The sequence below is a fragment of the Dermacentor albipictus genome, chromosome 10, assembly GCF_038994185.2.
Source record: "Dermacentor albipictus isolate Rhodes 1998 colony chromosome 10, USDA_Dalb.pri_finalv2, whole genome shotgun sequence".
Lineage (NCBI taxonomy): Eukaryota > Metazoa > Arthropoda > Arachnida > Ixodida > Ixodidae > Dermacentor > Dermacentor albipictus.
Genome location: NC_091830.1, coordinates 6,320,120 through 6,342,196, shown reverse-complemented (window position 1 = coordinate 6,342,196; position 22,077 = coordinate 6,320,120). Strand labels below are relative to the sequence as shown.

Genomic DNA, 22,077 nt, shown 5'->3' with positions numbered 1-22,077 from the left:
CTTGGTACTGACCACAGTGTTGCAGGTTCATGCCCGTTTGCAGCGGCCACATTGTGGTAGAGGCACAACAGACTGACACTCGTGCTGCAAGCTTTCTGCATGTACCAGAACTCTGTGCTGTAGAAGGTTATTCAGATGCTTTCCATGCAGTGCACATTATATTCCATGGTCAAAAACCAAGTGAAGTAAAACCTCTAATTATATGGTAATAATGAAGCTATCTAAAATTTGCTTGGTTGTGCTTCATTTCAGTGAAGTTTTGTCCCGCTATAACAGAAACAAAAATGCTGGGTACACCACAATATCAGCTACAGCGAAGCAAATTTCTGTCTGGATGTGGCTCAAAATATGTGTTTTGGTGTATTATCTGCAATTTTCTTTTTTGACCCTATCACTGTGTAGGATTGTATAACAAATATTGTATATAATGAAAGTATTTTTGAATGAGATGTGATCTCTTTATAATGAGGTTCGTGTGTAACACACATACCAACAGGATGTTGTAGTTTACATTCCCACATGGCCAGATAAGGTCCCTATGGCTCACACAAATCAACATCTACTGCATGCTGTCGTGTAAATTAAGACCAATTCCACGTGCATTCATGTATCAACGTGTTTTAGCTAAAGATGTTCGGATAACTAAACATTTTAGTCCAATCAAATATGAATATTTAAGAAAAACTATGTTCAAATATCAAATTGAATATGAAATAGCTTATTTGGTTAAAAAAAAATGACGCTTGATAAAAAAAGAGGCTTAATGAAATCATTTACATAACTTATTTATATTTTATTGCATGTAATACTGTTCTTAAATGAACGTCCAATCAATTGATAGGAGCTCATAAATGATTCAGTTATCTGGCGAGCCATGACAATAACAGCATTAAAAAAAGGGGGGGGGGAGTAACCACAAGCTTTCCATATGCATGTGGAGTGTTAAGTCCATTCGTAGAGAAAGGTGTGGCACTGCAGCACTGCACATTTTTTCAAAGGGATGGAAGCATGGTGAAAATGGTCAAATAACAAACTGCTTTGCCTACACCAGGACAACAAATTTGCACAAAGGCTGCCTAAATGTGAGGCACTGATAATGAATGGCTGAAAATAACAGAGCAGAAGTTATCTGCTCCTTCTGCTCGCTCAAAAGCTGGCGGGCCTGAGCAGATTAGACCACCAGGACTTCCGCATGCATGATTTGATTTGATTTGATTAGATTTGATGCATGATTTCCCTGGATTGGCATACACCTGCAAAGGTTTTCCACAGGCATGCTGGTTAATATTTAGAAGATAAAAATACCAGTGTTTATCAAACTGTACAACTTACTGCAGCAGCTGCATTGAGGCTGGTGGCGATGTTCTGTGCCACCTGGTGCAGGTCCATGCCTGCCGGAATGCTTGCGGCTGGGATCTGCATCATGAGCGTCTGCCCATCTGCCATCTGCACCAGGAACGCTTGCATAGGGTTGCTTTGAGACGATGATGAGCCATCCCGCTTTCGCAGGCGAGGCCGGCGACGTCCACCATTTCCTGCGCGATGCCATTTGTGATGTGATGCTTCATTCAGAGAAACCCTTGCTCAGACTATTTGGTGCACTTGCAAGCACGGCGGACATGCCAACTTTAAATCGGAAAAGTACTGCAGTCTAAGCCAATAAATGCTAAAATGTTGACCGTTGTGTAAAAAATTTGAAAACTCCATTCACTAAGGATGCTGTGAACACAAACATCGCTCTAAAATTGCAACTAGAATTATATGCACCAAAAATAGAAATATTCATATAATGGCAGCCAAAATTTCGGCTCCCATTATATATACACATTCTGTGGAATGGGTGGTGGTGCTGTGGGAATGTCCAAATAACTGAGCGGGTCTGAAAGGTAAAACTAAACAAATTCGGTTGGTGACTTTATTTTTTATTCTTTTGAAATCAGTTTAGCCCTAAACTGGATGCAAATAAAAAAAATTTTTAGATCAATGGCACCATTATCACCACGGTAACCAAGCGCTAAAAATTGGGCATTTCGCGATCACATGGCAAAAGTTAGCAGGTGTGGTATGGAATGCACATTTGTTGTGCTGAGGAGGCCTTGGCCAGACTTGTTCATGACTGATCATCAGGTAAAATAAATAATAATAAAAGCAAGGCACAGAGGAACCTCACCTTGCTGGCAAAGCAAGGGCCTTTCAATTTCAAGACTGTAGCTCTACCAAAGCCTTCAATGCACACAATACGTATTGGAGTACAGCCAAGGAGTATCATGACGATGAAAAGAAAATGCAGTAAGATCATATCATAACACAACATAAAGCTCAACAGTGGTGAAAAAGGCAGTACTACTGACTACAGAAGGAGAGATCATGTGGTCATCAATATAAGCCCCCTTGGCAAACTCTGTTACCACGCAATATTTACGGACTACAATGAATAAGTTGCACACTACCAGGCACACTAAACACATATGCACAGCAAGGTACCAATATCAAAACCCTCAATACATACTAACAGTGTAAGAAATATTTTTATAATCACAAATATGTTTACGTGTATTGTTCCCTGCTCCAATACTTCTTTTCAGTCTATTTGGATCTCCAATGTAAGTTAAGTTTATATGCTTTAAAGTGTATCATTATTTTTACTTATGTGTAATTAAAGCCGCCACAATTTGCCAAAACTTTGAATTATAGGCATTCAGAATTACAGCTCAATTATAGACAAATGCAGTCAAGCTTTGATACTATAACAAACACAGAGATAATGAATTATCAGATATAACAAAGTAAATCTATAATGTATCTCGCTGACATCTGCATGCCCAGATATATATAACACAGGAACATATTTTCATGCAGGATGCAACCTTGTAATGTTTCACAAGCACACACCATGTTTGTTTGAACCTAGACCAGCCTCAACTTTAGGCCAGCCACTGAAATTTGGAAGGTCAGTAAATAAAAAAAAACTTTCCTCCAATGTAAGCCAAATGAAAAAGGTAATTTAACGGCAAAAAGAACACGTAAGATTGAGATGTCGGACTTTGAGAATGTTGCATTTCTTGAAAATGAAGATTGGCCAGAAATTCATCCCATGCTGCTGCTTCCCAGTTCACTACCTGACTAAGCTAAGTAAACACATCAAAGGCATGTAGAGGTAGACGAGTGTCTGAACTTGTTCCAAGCGGCGCTACGAACATTTGAGACTTTCTTCGCCTTTATGATCTCCATTGTTACAAACATTCCCGCATCTTTTTGTGCCCTGATAAAATCAGCAACATCGTTTCCCACCTCGTGGAACTAACCTTTCTGTGATCAGTAGTATTTGGTGGTTACGGCCAAACAGCATCCTCAAATTTTAGGCTATCCCCTACTTTCGAACATTATTTTCTAAAGAAAACTAGCTGCCTACATTTGAATAGATATGGTAACTAGAGGATAATGCTCATGACCTGGAAAAAATAATTGTGGTTATGTGAACTAATCATGTACAATAAAACTGTACTTGTAGAACAGAGCATTTTAGCATAATGCAATTAATGGTCCTTCACCACAATTTGCACTTGTACAGGACCAGCTGTGCATCTGGCAGGACCCCTGACAGCATGCAGTGTGCTTTACCTACACTCAATGTAAATTTGTCATTGTCACATGGTTGTAACTAACAAAAAATTGAGCCCCTCGGTTCCCCTTATTTCTCTTACTCAGTAAAAGGTCAGTAAATACACTGCACTGAGTAGCCAGCTGTGCACACATCAAAGCAGACATGCGCATGTAATGAGCTTGTGGGGCCACACATCACTGTAGCATGTCAGGTCAATGAACATAGAGTCTCGAAGTAAGCTTTAATGCTTACTGTAGTTCAACCCCTTTGCATAATCACCCCAGCATCCACTTCCGCAGTTTAAGTACAGGTTTCAACTGCAATGGTTATATATAGCACTGCTTGATGAGCCTCAAGTTTGACCTTTTTTTTTTTTTTAGATTCCAGAGTGACAAATTAGTAGGACAGTTGATATGTAGCACATACGCTTCCAAAACGGGTCCTCCTCGTGATAATTCTTGGGTGGCCGACCACGTTTACGGGGCTCTGGCTCAGGCTCAGGCTCCGGCTCTGGCTCACTCTCGCTGCCTTCACTCAAGTGATAGTCTGGAAGAGCATGAACGTTTTTAAAGGCATGCCTGTCCACATCACTGCCCCAACAAGCCATGTCCATTCAGCCACGCATGCTATAACACCCAGCTAAGCAGCAGTGCTTACCCTGCATAGTGCGTGCCACCTTCCGCCGCCGGCAGCTCCTACGCACAAGAGCGCCGTCTGCAACAACAGGACACACGGTTTATACTTCTGTGTCATACTTCTGTGTCACTTCGCACTAACTGACGAGTAAATGAAGCAAATGGAAATTGACTTAAGCTCATGCACAGTGAGCACGGACCTTCTTTTCTCCAACTTGAGTGACCCGCCTGCGTTGGTTGAATTCAACATAGTCGTACGTCCTAGTACAAGTGCTTATGTATTAACCTTTAATTTAAAATGTTCATACATCACATAATACTGAGAAGGCTGAATTTTACACATTGTTTTAGCAGGCACTCAACCCTCACAACACATGTGGTATTAGTGGAAAATTCTAGCCCTAGAAGGTGACATGTGAACAACATGGCAAAGAGTTAGATGAGTGAATAACACAAAGAAATGCATCAAGGCCAGTAGCTATCACCAGTAAGAGTTCAGAAGTTAGATATCTACAGGTATACGAGGGTGAGTATACATCTGAAAAGGATGCACTGTGAAGCTTTATTGCCTCAAGAGTTCAAAGCTGTGAAATTCTTGTGGGAAAATGTTTCTTGGACAGTGCCAGTGGTGAGAACAACAAAATGTTGAAATAAAGCTACAGGCGAATTGCAAAAAACAAGGACAGATGGAAGGTACAATACATGTGTTGTACCCTCCATGTGTCCTTGCTTTTTGCTTTTCACTTGCACCAACAAAGCTGCCGAATTTCTATCCTTCATAAGTTGAAATTAAAGGCACCTGCAACAACATTTGACTGTGGTTAAATTCGTAATAAATGAGCAGGAAATACTGCTGAAGCAACCTTGGCAGAGCTGCAGGGGTAGTAATTGTCTAATTTCTTTCTTAGTAGGCTTCAAATAGTACCTAAGCAGATGAGGTGTGCATCTGATAGTTAGTGGCTATCATGCAGGCACCTGCATGTTGCCCTGGAGAGTTTTCCACATGCCGTGGGATGCACCAGGCAGTACCTAATTTCAGAGGTCATGCCGAGAAGACCCAAGTGATATGTCACTTCTGGCGAGCCACAATGGTGCCACTTTCTTGACTTTCAGTATCAAAAATGCCTACTTTTCCGAGCCTTTAGGGATGCATCCACTTGTTTTTTTAAAATAAAATTTTGCGCAGGCGCTGTTTTGTGTCTACGCTATCTGAATCTAGGCCTTTTACACGGCCCAAAATTTCATTGCAGTTGGCTTTTTAATGTGAGACAGACACCGACCTTCTGTAACGATCTCCACCATGCCTTTGTCACCCTCTTCCTCTTCCTCCACAGCAGCAAGCTCTGTCAGGGAAGCTTCATCCGCAGCAGGAGCAGCTGGTGGCTCATTCTCAACGGGAGGAACCACCTTCCTGCAACAAGGGAAGGGGGCTCAACGTCCCAAAGCAGCACAGAGATGCTGAAGTGGAGGCCTCTGCATTGGTTTTGGCAACCTGGGGTTCCTTAAGACATACCCAAAAGCATAGCAGTATGCAAGCAGTTTTTCATTCTATCTTTATCAGAAGGCCACGGCTGCAGGGAATCAGGCCCGCAAACTTGTATTCAGCATCACAACGCCATAGCTACCAAGCTACTGTGGCAAGTGACATAGCAACACACCTTTAAGAGGCCTCTTTTACTTTTTATTGAAATGAAAATAAGAGAAAGAGACTGGCACCTTATAATGGTGACAGCTACTGCTTTTCACATAATAGTATTAAGATATATATATATATATATATATATATATATATATATATATATATATATATATAAGAAACATCATGGATTCAAACAATATAGAGCAGAGTGAGTTAAAGTGAGTAAATAGGGCCTGCATATAGCCGAAGATGCTCTGGAACTTAGCAAGACAAAAGGCTTACTTATCCGAACAAGGTAACTAGGCCTAGTTTAGGAGACCTAATATATTGTGTGAATGCAAGAGCTCTGACCTGCCCTTTGCATGTACACAACCCTACACCAAGCTATGGGACCCTATTCATGAGTGTCTCAGTTTGATGCCAGACAGCGACTGGCAGTGTTATAAACAGCATGCCACAGGATGCAGCATCAAGGACTGCTTGAGGAATTGTGGTTCCGTGCAACTTCCCATGAGAAAGCTAGGTCACCTGTGAGAAGACAAACTAACAGCTACCAGAAGTCTCAATGTACCTGGGAGACATTTCGAGCACTTATGGAGAAAAAGAAACATCTTAGAAGGACACAGAAACGACAGCAGGTTAGGAAGAACACTGGTCTTCAACTGGTTTTACTGCCCTAAAAAACATGCCCCAAGAAGCCATGCAGCAACCTACTAAAAAAAAAAATGGCACAAGATGTGTGAAACACACAGCTTAAAAAACTAGTCCAACTAGGTCAGCACTGTGCTGTATTCTACATGTGTGACACGTGGTCCAACTCATGCACCATGTTTCAAGCATTTCAGAATGTTGCCGCTTGATTTTTTGGGCAGTAAAACTAGTCGGTGAAAAGAAACTAAAACATGGTGGTCTACCTGAGAGTAGGACGAAGCAACAACAACAATAAAAAGTAATCCTGATCTGAGAATCGAACCGAGGAAGAATGCCTCCCAATTTCTTTCACCTTGCAGATTTCTGCAGAACTACTTGGCCATATTCAGCATCCCTGCACTTTGAATTGTCAATTAATTTGGCCACGCTCCACAATCTGCTGTCTTCTTGGTTAGCTCAGATGGTAGAGTGACCACCCCGAGCAGGTGTTAGTTCTGTGTTCAATACTGGGACAAAGTCAAATTTTTCTTCAACTGCAAAGCTTTCTGAGAAACCTGTACAGGCATCCTTTGTAGCTTTATGCTATGGTCAGGTGGGTGATAATTCTTTTCCCATTCTTGAAACTTTACCCACATTGTGGGTTCCCATAGAACTGATTTGCTGTAAAGCAAGCTGGAGATCAGTCCTGCCCCGTTGTCTTTTCTAAAGTGCTTCTTTCTGCTCCTCCCCACCCAAGTGTGAGAGATATCTAAGATGTCTAAGTTGCAAGCTCTCAGCACTAAGATCCATGTACCTGGGTCGCCCGCGCTTGCGTTTTGGTTCCCTGATAGGGTAAGCCAGCACCTGTCCTGTGCTGGCATCCTGCTGAAGGACGCACCGCTGGCCATTCACCACAATCAGCGCATTCTGGCACAGTTCGATCGGACTGCTAACGTCTATCACCACTGTCTGCTGTTGCTGCTGCTGTTCTTGAGCCTCTGGCTGCAGCTCTGGCACTGGATCTGGCTGCTCTGAGGTGGCTTCCTCTGTGGGGGAAGAAATCAGTGGCGATTTAGCAGTAAATGCGAGAGAAATCCCATTAGCATTATGTTACACCTCTATGAGGTCCTGGATCTATGATTTAAACTACATCACGTTTCGAAGTGTTAGTGGGGAGCTCACTTGACACACGTCCTGCCTCTCCAAGAGCAAAGTGCAATTGACAGTGGTCCAGAGCAGACAACCATCAGTTACACTATTATATATATAAATACCTCTACCAAAAGACTGGCTTCTGACATTTCACACACAAACACTTTCTTCCACTTTGACATTCCTTATGCTAACACATTAAAAAAATACTAACACCACCCCCTGTGGTGGTATTTTGTGTACACTTAGGTATATTGTGTACACCCAAGGAACACCACCGCCGGTCTTTAGGTGTACGCGAACTGGCCATTTTATAGGAGTACAACTAGCATGTGTACTAGCTTTTTTATAGAATTTTCTCAGGCAACACAAATGTTTCAAGGAACACTAAAGAGAAACACTAAATCAGTTTAGACTGATAAACTATTTGTCAAAAACATTACTTTCATTGATTTCAAAGAAAGAGGTTGATTGTTGATTACTGGAAGAGGAAACAAATGTCAAACTTTCATTTTTTTTACTTTGATGCTGAAACCCCAGCACTGTTACGTCAATGTGACATCACCAATTTTCAAGTATTTTCTCAAATTTGAGCTTTTATGGCACAGAAAAATTCTCAAAACTTACTAAGTTCAGTCTTTAGCCCTTTCAGAATACATTGTAGTCCATCTTTACAGATAAAAAATTAACTAGGCTGGCACTGTCAAATTCATGATGCCACTGCAAGCTGGTGCAGGAGCTTCAACCCGTCTTTAACTTTTTGCATCTTTTCCTGGCTTATTAATCATCTTCTCGATAAAAAAAACCTGGCCTTCTTTGTTATAGAAGGCTAACTTACAAATACAGCTCGATTCAACTTTTGTCTTTAGTGTCTCTTAATTCAAACGTGAAATGGGGACACCTTTAAAGAAATGCACAGAAGACCAGCACCGACAGGTTACCTTTCAGATGTTAAACCAGAGAGTACCGCACCTGCAACCACCGTGTCAGCCTGCAGCAACGCCTTCTGCAGAACATCTTCAGGCTCCTCCACTGATAGCAGGCTCGACAGGTCTAGTTCTGTAAGCTCTGCACAGCAAATGATACGCATCTTGTCTGTGTAGTCCTGCCACGGGATGCACATCTCCAGCTTATACATGCAGCACAAGCTACTTCTGTCAACCAGATCACTCTGCCATCCACTCCCTGTGAAATTCATTACACCTCACTCACAGATGCGCCCTGAGAGACTATTTTGACATTTTCAACTTGTAATGTTTTTGTGATGAATGAAGATCCTTCGATGTTAGAAAAAGTTTACAAAAAAGTCTGGGATGTATCAGAGTGCCTTAAATACTTTACTATAATACTTCTATCTATGAACAAGTTTCGGTTTCAGTACCAAGTAGGTGGATGCATCATGATGTCATAACACTATGGCAGGCTCACTTATTATGATCCTTGGTAATGCCACAAGGAAGCTCAGCCAAAATAAATGTGCACAGCACACTCATTTATTGTTTTGTGACAAACAACACCATACATAACCTTACTGCTGCATGATGCCAACAGATTTTGCTCTGCATCAAGACTGCATGATAATGCTGTTGATGCAAGATCCACCATTTCAAGACAAAAATTATATCAAGATAAAATATTTTATGACTGTTCCCTAACCTCAATGTTTGCCAAGTGTGATCCTATATGCAACTTCGAAAATATCTATGTGCAAGCACTTCCTTAAAGGCTAGCTGGTTAAGAACACCAAAACTGAGAAAACTACATAAAACCATGAAGCTGATAAAAAAAAAACTCAGACAAAAAGTGAGGGCAATCAATGTAATTCATGCAAGAGCAATGCATTCTGTTTTGTGCGGAATAATGAGACGCACACTAATTAATGGCATCAATGGCCAAACAATGTTGTCATTCTTCTTGAGACTCCACAATACACTTCCCATGTCTTGCTTCAGTCACTCTTGCCAAATGCTTTTGCCACTCCTCTTCCTTTTCTACTGTGCACTGCTGACGCCTTCTTGTCTTCGCTATCACTGCTGAATGGTGCTACCTTTGCTCATCCATTATGGCTGCACATTTTCATTGCACAGCTCTAGCAATCGTCGATCGATGCTCTTGTACAGGATCGCTCGTGCCACTCAAAGAAGGCGCAGCATCTACCATTATTTTTAACTATACAGCACACACAGCCCAAACGCAGCCACTAATGCGACTATCAGGATGCACAACATGTGTCCAGGGCCATGACACATCCTCTCCTCTGCACAATGTGGAGCAGAACTTCCCTGGGTCTGGAGCGGATGACACGCTCCACCTCCTCTCTCCTCCCTGTGGCGCACTTCCTCTCTCGTGACATCAGGTGCTTCCTTCCTTTCCACCTGCGTCGGCCGCCTCTTATCTCCATTCCCTCTTTTGCCCTACATAATATGACTGACAGGTTTTTGTTCGGATAAGCACTCTAATGCTAATGCACTTAAAACTGCATTAAACCTAGTTATAGCATACAGTTTTTCTTCTCTATGTAGCTTTGCCCAGTTTAATTATTTGAGTTTTGATAACATCGTTTTTACCCATTATATGCCTGAGCATGCATATGATCAAAGGGAAGTAGTGCTTCAAATATACTAGTGCATTGAACAAGTTTATCAACTGCCACAGGGTGCTAGTGCAGAAGACGATGGTGTATGGCAACCTTTAAAACAAACGACTGTGTTCATAATCAACAAAAAGGTCTCGTGATTATGCACAGCACACTGTACCTCAATACAAGAGAACTGCATTAGCGCCGCTCCTACTGCAATCTTCTTGAAGAGAGATTGACAACCTAAATGCCAGCCCAATCCGCACACTCTAAATACAGCACATGCACTTTTCACTCACAATGGTGCACCAACCAGGTCCTGAAAAAAATTTTTATGATGCACATGATAAAGTCGACTGGTGTCTAGTGTTTTCTTGAATACAGTCAAACTTTTTTTTAATGAGATCACATCCAACTTACAATGTTCCATCGCTTTATCCAATGTTTGTGATAATTACAACAGTCAAACCTCTTTAAACAAAACAGGTTATAACGAAATAACCTATATAACAAAGTAGGTGAAATTTCCCTTGAAATCTTCAAAGGGATTCACACTGCAGTACATACAATAATGCCTACAACGATGTAATTCTGGCTCTCCCTTCAACTTTGTTATAACAAGGTTTTACTGTATTTGTCAAGTGCTGATATTGGTGACACACATTTTAGATTTACTTCATTAAATCTGATAATTTGTTATTTCGAGGTTTAACTGTACGATGTCTTCACCAAAATTGGCAATGTATTTCACAGTGGCCCAGTTGCCTACTCCACTGATTTAGTGATCAAAAGCACGGAAAGTTGTGCAAGTTGATACAGATTTGTGGCCAGAATGGAAAAAAAGCACTGCAAAAAAGAATGCAAACAGGGGAGCCAGAGAAAACACAAACACCATTCAGAGTGGTGTCCGGATAAGCCAGGCACAACAAAGCAAATTTTATTATACAGTATGGGCGATATGTTAGTATTTCAGCTGTTAAGCATTTTTGCTTCCCGATTTTTTTTTTCATGTTTTTCTCTGTTTCGTGGAGTTTACACAGCATGCACATGTATGTGATATCGCCTTAGTGTGTATTTGTCCTGTGTTATTTTCCCCGCTTCACATCACCCTGTCTGTGTTCTTTCTTGCGCTGCTTTTTCCATTCCAGCATTATGACATACAGTGAAGCAATGTGGGGCATGCTCACGTCGCGCTGTGTCCTCTGCGGTAGCAGTGATTGCCTGTCCTTCCTCGACCACTGCCACCAGGGTGTCACCATCAATGTGCACCAGGGTGCCCGGGGGCAGTGTAGCCCCTTCCTCCTCTTCTACACCAGGCTGCTGTGGCTGCAGAGCCAGCAGTTCCAGTGTTGTGGGCTCCTCCATGGGCAACCTGGGCCTGGCCCACACCTGATAGAGCAAACAATCATCATGGGAGCAATCAATCAACAATCCTCAATTACTAACAGAAAAATTCTCCCTCTTTACTACATAGTTGTTGCACTGTGTGTTTACACTTACTAGAGGAAAAGAAGTCCCGACCTTTTTGTTCCTATTGAAGCAAATTAAAATTGAATTGTACTTCTCTGGTTTTAGCAAGGTGAAAGAATTTTTACACTCAAGAGTGTTGACATTTTAACACAATATTATTTCATACACTCATTATTCATGCTTTAGTACATAAGCTGTAGTGGGGTCTGTTGCACTGTTTACTTGTGTGTTAAGTGGTGTAAATACCAGCATCACTGTAATAAACCATCAGGCTGTTCTCAGTGCTGTGTCTTGCATCTTTTAGCCAACATTCTGCGTTCGTGCCATTTCTCCACTAAGTAGAATGCGCCACCAGTGCAATTAAATGGGACAGAAGCACTAGACAGACACCAGAAACACTGGTAACAAGAGCTGGTAAGGGTTTGCAGTGTCTTTGCCTACTACTTGTGTCCTGTTCAATTGTGCTGGTAACATGTTTCACAACTCTAGCAAGCAACTAGCCCATCTAAGAGCATAACTTGTTAAAAAAATGCTCATTTGGGTGAAAAACAAAATGTGCTTATTGGAAATGTTTTGAATTTGGTCTTTCTCAGTATATTCATAGAGCTATTTCTATCTATTGTTAAGGTGCCAAAGAAAGTGATGTTACAGTTTCTTCAGTTAATTTCACCTGTCACTCTGTCTAAATGCTGAAACACATGACTTATGCGGAGTTACGCAACCAGTATTGATCAAAAAGAGTCACATAAATGTAGCATGAAGCTATGTTATCACCAATATAACTATGTTCAATTAGTACAGCTTCTTCCTTATATTTATAACCACTTCCCAGTATGTCAAGACATGTAGTGCTTGTTCCATCAGTTTAACACGTACAGTCATCATAGATGACAGGACCATTGTTCAGCAGTACAGAACAATTGAGAAGAAAACTTTAATAAGACATGGTTGCTTCAAGTCGAAGTCCATCAACATGACATCGACGATGGATGCAACATGCGCATCCAACATGCAAAAAAGGGAGAAAAAGGAAGACTAGAGCTAGATGCCATTTCACTCCTTGTGATGAACTGCAGCTCTGCTCTTACAGTAACAACCACTCCTCCAACTAGCAAATCATAGCCAGTGCATTTATAGATTACGCATACATGCAAGAGGCTGTAGATGTAATGTTTGCTTATATTTCTGCCACTTCACGAGGCCATACTATAAAATTTTGTAGCATGGCATTTTGTATTCAGAATCAATTATACAAATTTGCCATACAGAAGCTATTAATCTCCACTACAGGTCATAGGTTTGGTAATCCTTATTCTGCATGAACTAAGTCCATGTTATATACAAGCATGTCCTAACATCATATAATCCTCTGCCACCCCAGAAATCGGTGCCCTTCCCTTGGAACCCATTTTGTGCAATAAGTAATGGCACATTCCCACTGGTGTTCACTTGTTCTCATTTGGCTGACAGCTGTCAAACAACAGATGTCTCTGTTGACATCAAAAATGTCTCTGTTTGACAAGGGGACAAGTCCCCTTGTCAAAACTTAGCTCCGGAGACATTTCTTGTTCGACCACTGTTTATCACGTCATCTCCACATTCCTATAAACCTCTGCCTTACTTCTACTGCACAGTAGACATAAATGCTGCACAGACAGTGAGTATGCCTGCCCTAAATTTTCTTTTTTCATGCTTGTTTCTGCTCTATTGGAAAACCAGTGAACAGTGAAAGTGGTACCCTCATGAATGAATGGTAAGGAATGCATATTCCAAAAATACCATGGTCCCTTTTTTGCAGGTGCGAATTAAAAGACAGCATGTTTTCTGTGTTTCTAGCCCTTTGAACTACTGACTGATATTAGTAAAAATGAATGCTTGCAACCACTCCATTAGTTTTCATACACTTGTTACATGCACATAGGGTGGGACCAATGTTGAAGGGGTCAGGTTATTCTGACAGAACAGTACTATGAAAAGTGAGTATAAAGGAAGGAAGGGGGGCTTTCGAGCTTATTTTACAGATAAATACTACACAATGCTTAGCCTGGCATAGTTGGTATGGCTCTAGGTTGACAAAGAGAAAAAGACTGAAGAAAGAGTGTTGTAGTGTGCATTAAGTTTAAGCTCTAGTTCCACTTCAGTGAGTATTGATATTTCCGTTTCATATGCTATGCTTCTTGGCCAGATTCTGTGCTGCAAACAATCAAATGCATGGATTAGGGAGCATATTGAAGGACCTGTTTTTGTGTCAGGGAGCAAAGATCACATTGGTTCAACATGTCTGGAAGAACTGCCCTGTCCCCTTATTATGTGTGTTTTCATGCTGTGCTGGTAGTTTCCAGAAATGCCACGTCAACCAGCCCAAGTCGCAACTCTCCTGAAGTTTATTTGACATAGCAGATATTACTGCAGACTTTGATCCTTCAACCATGGCTGGGACAGCAGGCTATCAGCCCTCTTCTGTGGCAAGCTGGCAAACATATTTTCTCAAAGTCTGCTACTTGACCATGGGAACTTCCCTTGGTGGGTAAAAGAGAGCAGCAAAAGAACAGCTGACAGCAAATACCTCACTATTTTCCCTGTGTAGTATTCGTTATGTGCTGCCTCTTCTGTCACACTTTCCCACTAATAATGAACCTCAACTAGTCCACCTTGAGAGAGAGAAATCCAAGAGGAAAGGCAGGGAGGTCAACCAGACGAGCATCCAGTTTGCTACCCTACACTGGGGGTAAGGGAAACGGGAAAATAGGTAGAGCAAAAAAAAAGTGAGTGAACACTGTGTGCAGTGAAGCATCATGACACCAAAGTCCCACAGCTGGTGATGTGCGCTGAAGACATCTGGGATGACCCAAGGGCCAGTGGTCGTTGTGCGAATAGGTGGCTGCAGGTGATCCATGGGCTTACTCGAGATGGGCAAGCACTGGATTAAGAGCATCCAGCACTTCTACTGCACTTTGCGCTGACAGAGTACATAAATTTATTAAGGGCATGTAAAGGGTATTTATGAGGAACTGAAGCATCAGCTTGAACTTCTGCTGTGGTCATGGGAATCACACTGCGTACAGCTCCTATTTGGAATTGAGCAATGCCACATCACATTTCACAACCGCATTTGGTGTGAATACATGCGAGTGTGTTCTGAAGGGCCAAAGACGCAGTCCTGTCTTGTTCGTATCAAGCTGCATTCCGGCTTGGTGCTGGCAGAGGTCACAGAAGCAGGACAAAACATTGCCTACTGCACTGCTGCCATCAAGACAGCAGGGCCATTGCAGTAAAGGTCAGATGTTTAGCCAGAGTGGCATGAAACACTTTACAGTGTCTGGCTTCTTGTGGTGTGACTAAAAAGGGGTATTTTTGTAAAAGGTGAACTTGTGGGTTGCTCGTATTATCCATAACAATATAAGCAAAGTGCCCCTGATAATGTTCCTGGCAGACACTAACTGCTGGGTGTATGGAATAGGAGAGAGAATGCAAGTATGTACATCACGAGTAAATTAAAGAAATTAAAGTCTGGGGTCTTACGTACCAGAACCACAATTTTATTATAAGGCACACTGTAGTGAGGGGCTCTTGATTAATTTTGACCACTTGGGGGTTCTTTAAAGTGCACCCAATGTGCGGTACATGGGTGTTCTTGCCTTTCACCCCCAATGAAATGCGGTCACTGGGACGGGATTTGGTTCCGCGCCCTTGGGCTTGGTAGCGCAACGCATTAATTACTATGCCACCATGGAGGTTTACAGCACGAGCAGATAAAGACAGAGCAAGGAACCATACAGATGGTGCACTCGTTATTGGCTCCGGCTGCTCACACTCTAGGTACTTGCCATGTTACACCAACCAGCTCAAAGAAGCATCTTAGCAGAGAGAAGTCAAGATACTTCCAGGAGAGCACCACTTATTTACTGAAAATTGAAACTGAGATGTGGCAGTAAACTGCAACAGTATACAAGATACTGTAACAGCATAATCATCTATATGTCCTCTGTAGTGATCAAAGCAAAAGCGATCTCCAAAGCCTCGTGATCTGTTAGGGTTCTGGTATCTTCATATAGATCACTTTTGGGAGATTTGGTTACAAATGTCATTGACAGGCTAAGCAGAGGTGGATGTAACGAATGAAATTGCACACATCTCGTCAGCCTTCTCCCATTGCATAGTTCTTGAGCACATTGAGAGGATGCTCATCTGACCAGTAATGAGCTGTACAAACTACTTCACATGAGAGTAAAAGTCCCTTTGATAGTAATCAACAGTGGCTGAACGAAAGATGCTGTTGCAGCAGCCGTTTCAACTTCACATTAAGAAACAGAAGTCCACTTGCCAAAATGTTGTCACGAGCATGATTGATTGCTTGTATGACCACTGTGGATCACTTCATCCCCATTTTTCTGTGAACCTTTGCGCTGTTTCGATCTCCGATAGTAAATTAGCGAAAATATGCACTCGCCATGTGCACGCGTGTGCCTGAAGTCTTCTGGAACCCCCACAGATGTGTGAACTCTGCTAAATCTCTGAATTATTTACCTTTTTTACTAGACTGTAAAGCAATTTGCGTATACTATTGTGTTATGCATTTTGCATAACTTATGAAAACAAACACCCATAAAAGTGAACTCCAGAAAGCCGGACTCGCCTCGGAAAACAGTTTGCACGCCAGAATTATCTCCAAGAACAGGTATTGACCGATGGTGGTTGCATGCATTTCAGGCGATGGCATGCAGTTCTTGCAGGCAAGACGCTTACCAAACTGCGCCAATGACTTTGCATGTTTGCATAGCAAATACTCGAAAATTATGACATAAAAGGTATAAGCGAACATTGCCACTTTAACACATAAACTACAGTCCAGCAAACCATTTTCCCCTGTAGCGTACTAGTGCCACAAACGTCACAAAGAAGTTTACACACACACACACACATATATATATATATCTTTCTTTTTTTTGGTTACCGTATAAGCATGCATGGGGACTTGTACCATATGATTAAGTCAAAACTTGAAATTTGTGCGCGCTTCTACTTTATGCAGCAGTGCAACGGGAAGCCCACTGGTTGTCAAAATGGCACATATTCATTTCAGTTGAGCGCCGGCACGTGTAAGAACACACGGAACTGCAAAGCCTGCCGATTGCATCCACACGTGCACAACGGCTTGGAACAAGGCACGATCGGCCTTGACGCTTCACGGAAGGATCCAGCCACCGGCTTCCTGCCCTCACGTTCTCGTATGAGCTCTATCAAGCGTCCCAAGACGCGTCACTCAGCTGTCCATTACGACCTTGCAGTTATCAAGGTAGTTGTAGGACACAACGCTATGGAAAACCTACTTAGTTAGAGAGAAGAGCGATCTCGTCTGCTTTGACACGTTTATTGCCGACGTCCGACGTAGTCCGACGCGCACTTCCGCGCCACCTGTAAACGCACACCGTCGGTTGAGAACACGCAGACAACTGTGTCCCACAAAAGCTCGCCTTCACGGGAAAACGTGAAGTGCAGGCTACAAATGTCGTTATGGGGAGTGTTCTCTGATGAGGAGCAACGTAGAGGTGAAACACTTCCACAAGCCCGTACGCGGCGTTCGGTACAACACTCGATACCTGCACACAGCCGACATCGCAATGTGCCATTCGAAGAAAACAAAGCATACACGAGAAAGGTTGATCAACGCCGCAAAACGCGCACATGCCGACGAATAACTGTAGCGGGGAATCACATACACATGGTACTCAGAAGCGTCTACTATTCGCCGAGAAACAACCTAACTCAAACAAAAATGGCGCAGAACAGGACCGCGCCTCGAAACCTGATCCAGCACGCTCGAATACGGCAACCTTTCCGCCGCAAAACTTGCACAAAATTACAAGAAATGGCAATCGGAAATTAGAAATAGTAAAACATAACTCACGTCTACGTTGGTAACTTCCTGGCGCATTTTACTTGGTTCATCGTGAAATTCGCTTCGGGATAAACAATACAAAGTAGAGGTATGATATGACCATGGTTAAGTGGATAAATAAAAGCAAACAAGTTCGAGATAAAGCCTTGAAGCAGAATGTTATAAAGTAAAAATATTTGCGATTTCTTTGTCCGTTGGTTTGTCATTCGAATGGAGTAAGCAAGATACGGGGCTCTATTCTGGACACGCATGGCGGCTGCACGGCCGTCATTATCCGCCATGTTTACTCTCTGATTGGCTGTCGAGAGGTCACGTGTTTTGAAATTTGTGCCGGGAAGCGGAAGTATTGCAAAATGTAATTTTGCGTTTTCATCAAGATGACGAAACGTGACGTGGAGCTGCAAATGTTATGGACTAATACATTTTTTTGGTCCTTGGCAGATATATTGTGATGTTAGCGCTTCAAAAAGAATGTGAGCGGTAGCGTGCAGAAGCCAGTGCAATGCATCTGCAATTGCGCGAATATGTGGTGGCGATTCAAGATATGCGCCATGCCAGCTTGCTGATTGGCTGAAGGAATATCTCATGAGGAGCGTCACAGGAAGGGCTGTTTCGTAAACGTCATTTTGACGACGCGTGACGTTTCGCAGGGCCGCCATTGCTGAGATTTTCCGCCATAATTTTTGCTGCGACGAGCCGCGCGAATTATGCTAATGGGAAGCCATATGCAATGGCAGCCGAGAGGAATGCGTATCGCCACATTTTCCCCGTCGTTTGGCGCCACGAAAATCTTTTGTTCATAACGCGTGCTCATAGTATTTGCATCGCTCTCGGGTGGTGTTGGCATTTGTGTTTTGGGCCATCGTTTTTTAAAAGAACGCGTTTATACGAAATAATATTGGTTGAATATAGCAAACTTTCAGCAATGTTGTCCACTTTTCACTGCTGCATTTGTATTGTAATCGAGATTAATGCCTTTTCGCACAATCAGACGTTATGACAACGGCCTCTTTCTAATTTATAAAAAGAAATGTACACAAGGCGGCGCCTTGAAGTTTCCTCCCGCGGTGCGAGAAACCAGCGAAATGAACAAGAGATGGCAGCGCCGGCGCTTGCGTCGCGCTAGTGGTTGTCTCTGGCGCCCGCAACGCTATCGGTGATATTCGGCCGTTTCTAAGCCAGCCGAGTCGGGCTGAGTCACTTGCGTTTCACGAAATAGCGATAACGTGGCCTAGAACGTGCGCGCATCACCACTGGTAGGTCGCGTATGTTGTCTCAAGAAAGAAAACAAGCGCGTTGGCGCCAACATGCGATGACTCATTCCATTTTCCAGGGACACGCATCCGAGGTACTGAAGCAGACGACGGCTTGTACGCAGCAGACGACGGAAGCGAGAAGCGTTTTCGACAGAATAATCATACGCTTTGAGATAGCTGCTTTATTTTTACTGCGGAGGAAAACTGTTTTGCTTTACCGATAACGCTACATTCAGTGCCTTCATTTCAGTTTCTTAGGCGAAACGTCAAGTTGGCGTCACGTTACGTAAGCAAAACCGGGCCACCAGCGCCATTTTGTTTGCGTCGCGCCTACGTCACGCATCGAAGAAAATGGCGGAATGTCCAGAATAGCGCCCACGTTACCTGTTTTGCAAAATTTTGTAAATGTATCTTTGCTAAGTAATTTTGAAAAAAGGACTAGCTCTAGAAATAACGCGTGCTTTTTTGCTTCTGAAAGCAGAAGAAATGCATTGCGCGATACAGTGCTCACGATGCTGACTATCTAGCCTTGCCTGCGGTCCTGAAAAGTGTTGCTTTATGGTTCAACACATATGTGTATTTGAATTTCACTAACGGCAAATATTCTGATACGAGCAAGCTTGCTCCAAACGGTAACGCCACATGCATCATCATCATCATCACCGTGGGTGTCACACATGGTCACACTGGTCACACCTTTCGCGCCATTTCGCAGTTGGTTCAAAGTTGTTCTTTATTCTATGGTTGGTTCTTTATTCTATGATTTCGCGCTAAACGTTACGCTTGCATAAGCTACAGTTGCCGGGATACGTTCTTTATTTTATGGGGATGCGTGAGAAGCAGTCAGCTACCATTTGATGCTACAGATATCGTGTGACTTGAAACTGCGCGTTAAGCAAGGCCAGCTCAAACCAGTTCTCGACTTGAACATGCTGAAGTTGGCAATGCGTTTCATAAAGGAGAATATTAAGCGTCTATTAAGTTTTTGTGGTTTACGTAGCGGACGGTAAGGGTGACAGCGGGCTGAGGGGCTGCGGCCACGGTCGCTGCGCAAAGTTTTATTGCGATAGCCATTGTAGGGACACTCTAGGCGAATTTTTGCCGTTGCCGTGATGCTCAGTATAAAGTCCAAGTGCAGTAAGATACTACCGCGCGCCGTATGATGTGGGTGCGAGGGTGAGCCTTAATGCGCGCCGCCTTCCCGCGCACCACCAAATGTTGAAGGTAAGGTGATCAAGCTTGCGTCTCCTCCGCTAGCCCGGCCATATGACCCGGCCGTGCGCCACAGGCTTGGCCGTGGCTGCGCATGACTGTCGGCGCGAGCGTATACGCGACCCGCGTGCACGTCTTATCTTGGAGGTAATCTCTCGCAGGTGCAATGACTGGGCGATCCGCGGTGGCTTATAGTGGTTTCACGTGGCTTTCTTCCGGCGCGCCTAGTGCTGAAGGTCGTGTAAACAAGCTTCGGGAATGTGTTCAGAGGCAGCACAAAGCGTTAGGGCGTTAGCTCCCCTCCATTTGCGCTCTTTGTCATGCCAGCGTTGACAGCAAGTGTTCGTGGTCATCGAGTGAGATCAGCGGTGGTATTCTGTAAGTGTACGCCTAGCGTACATTTCGTCTACTGATAAAGTTCTGATTGGCTGGGCTGGAGTATGTGAGAAGAGGAGACAGGTGCTCCCAGTAAATCAGCACTTCAGCAACAGACGAACTGGACATGTCCATTAAGTGGACATAATACCACCCCCTGATCACATTAGCCTGTGGGTGCATGATACCCTGCTTGTTAATTAGTAATCAAATGTTTACTGCAATTTATACGGCTGACAAAACGACAAACCTTCTTGCAGTTTAATACTTTGCTATTGCTACCAAAGCTTCACCTATCAGGTGAAACTGTGATTTCTTTTTTACATATCCAAGACTTGACAGTCAGCGTAACTACCCGAAATCAAAAAGTGCAATGAAAAGGTAGAGTAGAAAGTGCTGGCCGCATCTGATTGGAGATGATTGCAGTTACTTGAAGCATTCAAAAGATTGAACCGATCATGGCGTGGAAGTACTGAGTATATATAGAAAATAAGGCATGCAAGATAATTTGATTTTAATTCTTTGAGTCAAGATAAGCCCCAAATGGTGCATCTGCAGGTCCTTAGTTAAAATCCTTAAGGGGCACTACGACATTACGAAATTTGTCCAAAGCATGTTGGGATTCCCGAGATGGACCCCAGCGGACACAAAACTAGAAGAATGAGCCCATAACAGCTATCGCAGTAATATAATGCTTGCGGGCCCCTTCCAGACCTGTTTCTGCTACCCAAATGATAGCAAAAATAGCGCCAACACAGAGATCTGTTCTTGCATTTCATTTTTTCCTCTTGGTATGCTTCATTGGCCTCGATTACTCTGAGGGAGTATTTCATTGGAGTGGGAGATGCGATGTGCACACCAGCTATATAAGAAAGCAACACTTTTTTACTCACTTGCAGGAAATTATGGTTGTTGAAAAAGTGTTCAACTTCTAGCGGCTCCTAAGACAAATGACCTACTGCAAGACCTATGAAGCACAAGATGGTTCCTTCACCAAGTTTCCTGCAGTGTGAAAAATGTGATCCACACATCTTGTGCATAGACAACCTTGTTTTCTTTAGCCTTCGAATCTTGCACTAGTATAGGGTCACAATATAAAGCAACAACTATCCCACAGTATTATATTGGCAAAGTAACTGGCATCATTTGTCGGTTCACATAGGCAAAGGCAACCTGTCATCATCATCATCAGCCTATTTTATGTCCACTGCAGGACGAAGGCGCCTCCCTGCGACCTCCAATTACCGCTGTCCTGCGCCAACCGATTCCAACTAGCGCCCGCGAATTTCCCAATTTCATCGCCCCACCTAGTCTTGTGCCTTCCTCGGCTGCGGTTCCCTTCTCTTGGCACCTATTCTGTAACCCTAATGGTCTACCGTTTATCTAACCGGCGCATTACATGACCTGCCCAGCTCCACTTTTCTCTTAATGTGAATTATAATATCGGCCATACCGGTTTGCTCTTTGATCCAAACCACTCTCTTTCTGTCTCTTTAACGTTATGCCTAGCATTCTTTTTACCATCGCTCTTTGAGCCATCCTTAACTTGTTCTCGAGCTTCTTTGTCAGTCTATGCCCCATATGTTTATGCCCCATATATGAGCACCAGTAGAATGCACTGATTGTA

General features: G+C 43.0%; 1 protein-coding gene across 3 annotated transcripts in view; it reads right to left on the bottom strand.

The window, feature by feature from the left end:
* Positions 1-17,879, bottom strand: part of LOC135920324 (uncharacterized) — a 40,057-nt gene extending 22,178 nt beyond the window's left edge. For 2 of the 3 annotated variants that reach the window (XM_065454535.1, XM_065454536.1), the window contains exons 1-8: positions 17,617-17,879; positions 11,426-11,627; positions 8,633-8,728; positions 7,323-7,554; positions 5,520-5,650; positions 4,262-4,318; positions 4,031-4,150; positions 1,333-1,535 (exon numbers count right to left, since the gene is read on the bottom strand). In XM_065454535.1, the coding sequence (XP_065310607.1) occupies positions 1,333-1,535; positions 4,031-4,150; positions 4,262-4,318; positions 5,520-5,650; positions 7,323-7,554; positions 8,633-8,728; positions 11,426-11,627; positions 17,617-17,643 (1,068 nt within the window). In that variant the 5' untranslated portion in view covers positions 17,644-17,879. Of the gene's footprint in view, positions 1-1,332; positions 1,536-4,030; positions 4,151-4,261; positions 4,319-5,519; positions 5,651-7,322; positions 7,555-8,632; positions 8,729-11,425; positions 11,628-17,038; positions 17,489-17,616 lie in introns of those variants that run through there. The other variant, XM_065454537.2, reaches the window with a different exon arrangement.
* Between the last annotated feature and the right edge of the window lie 4,198 nt (positions 17,880-22,077).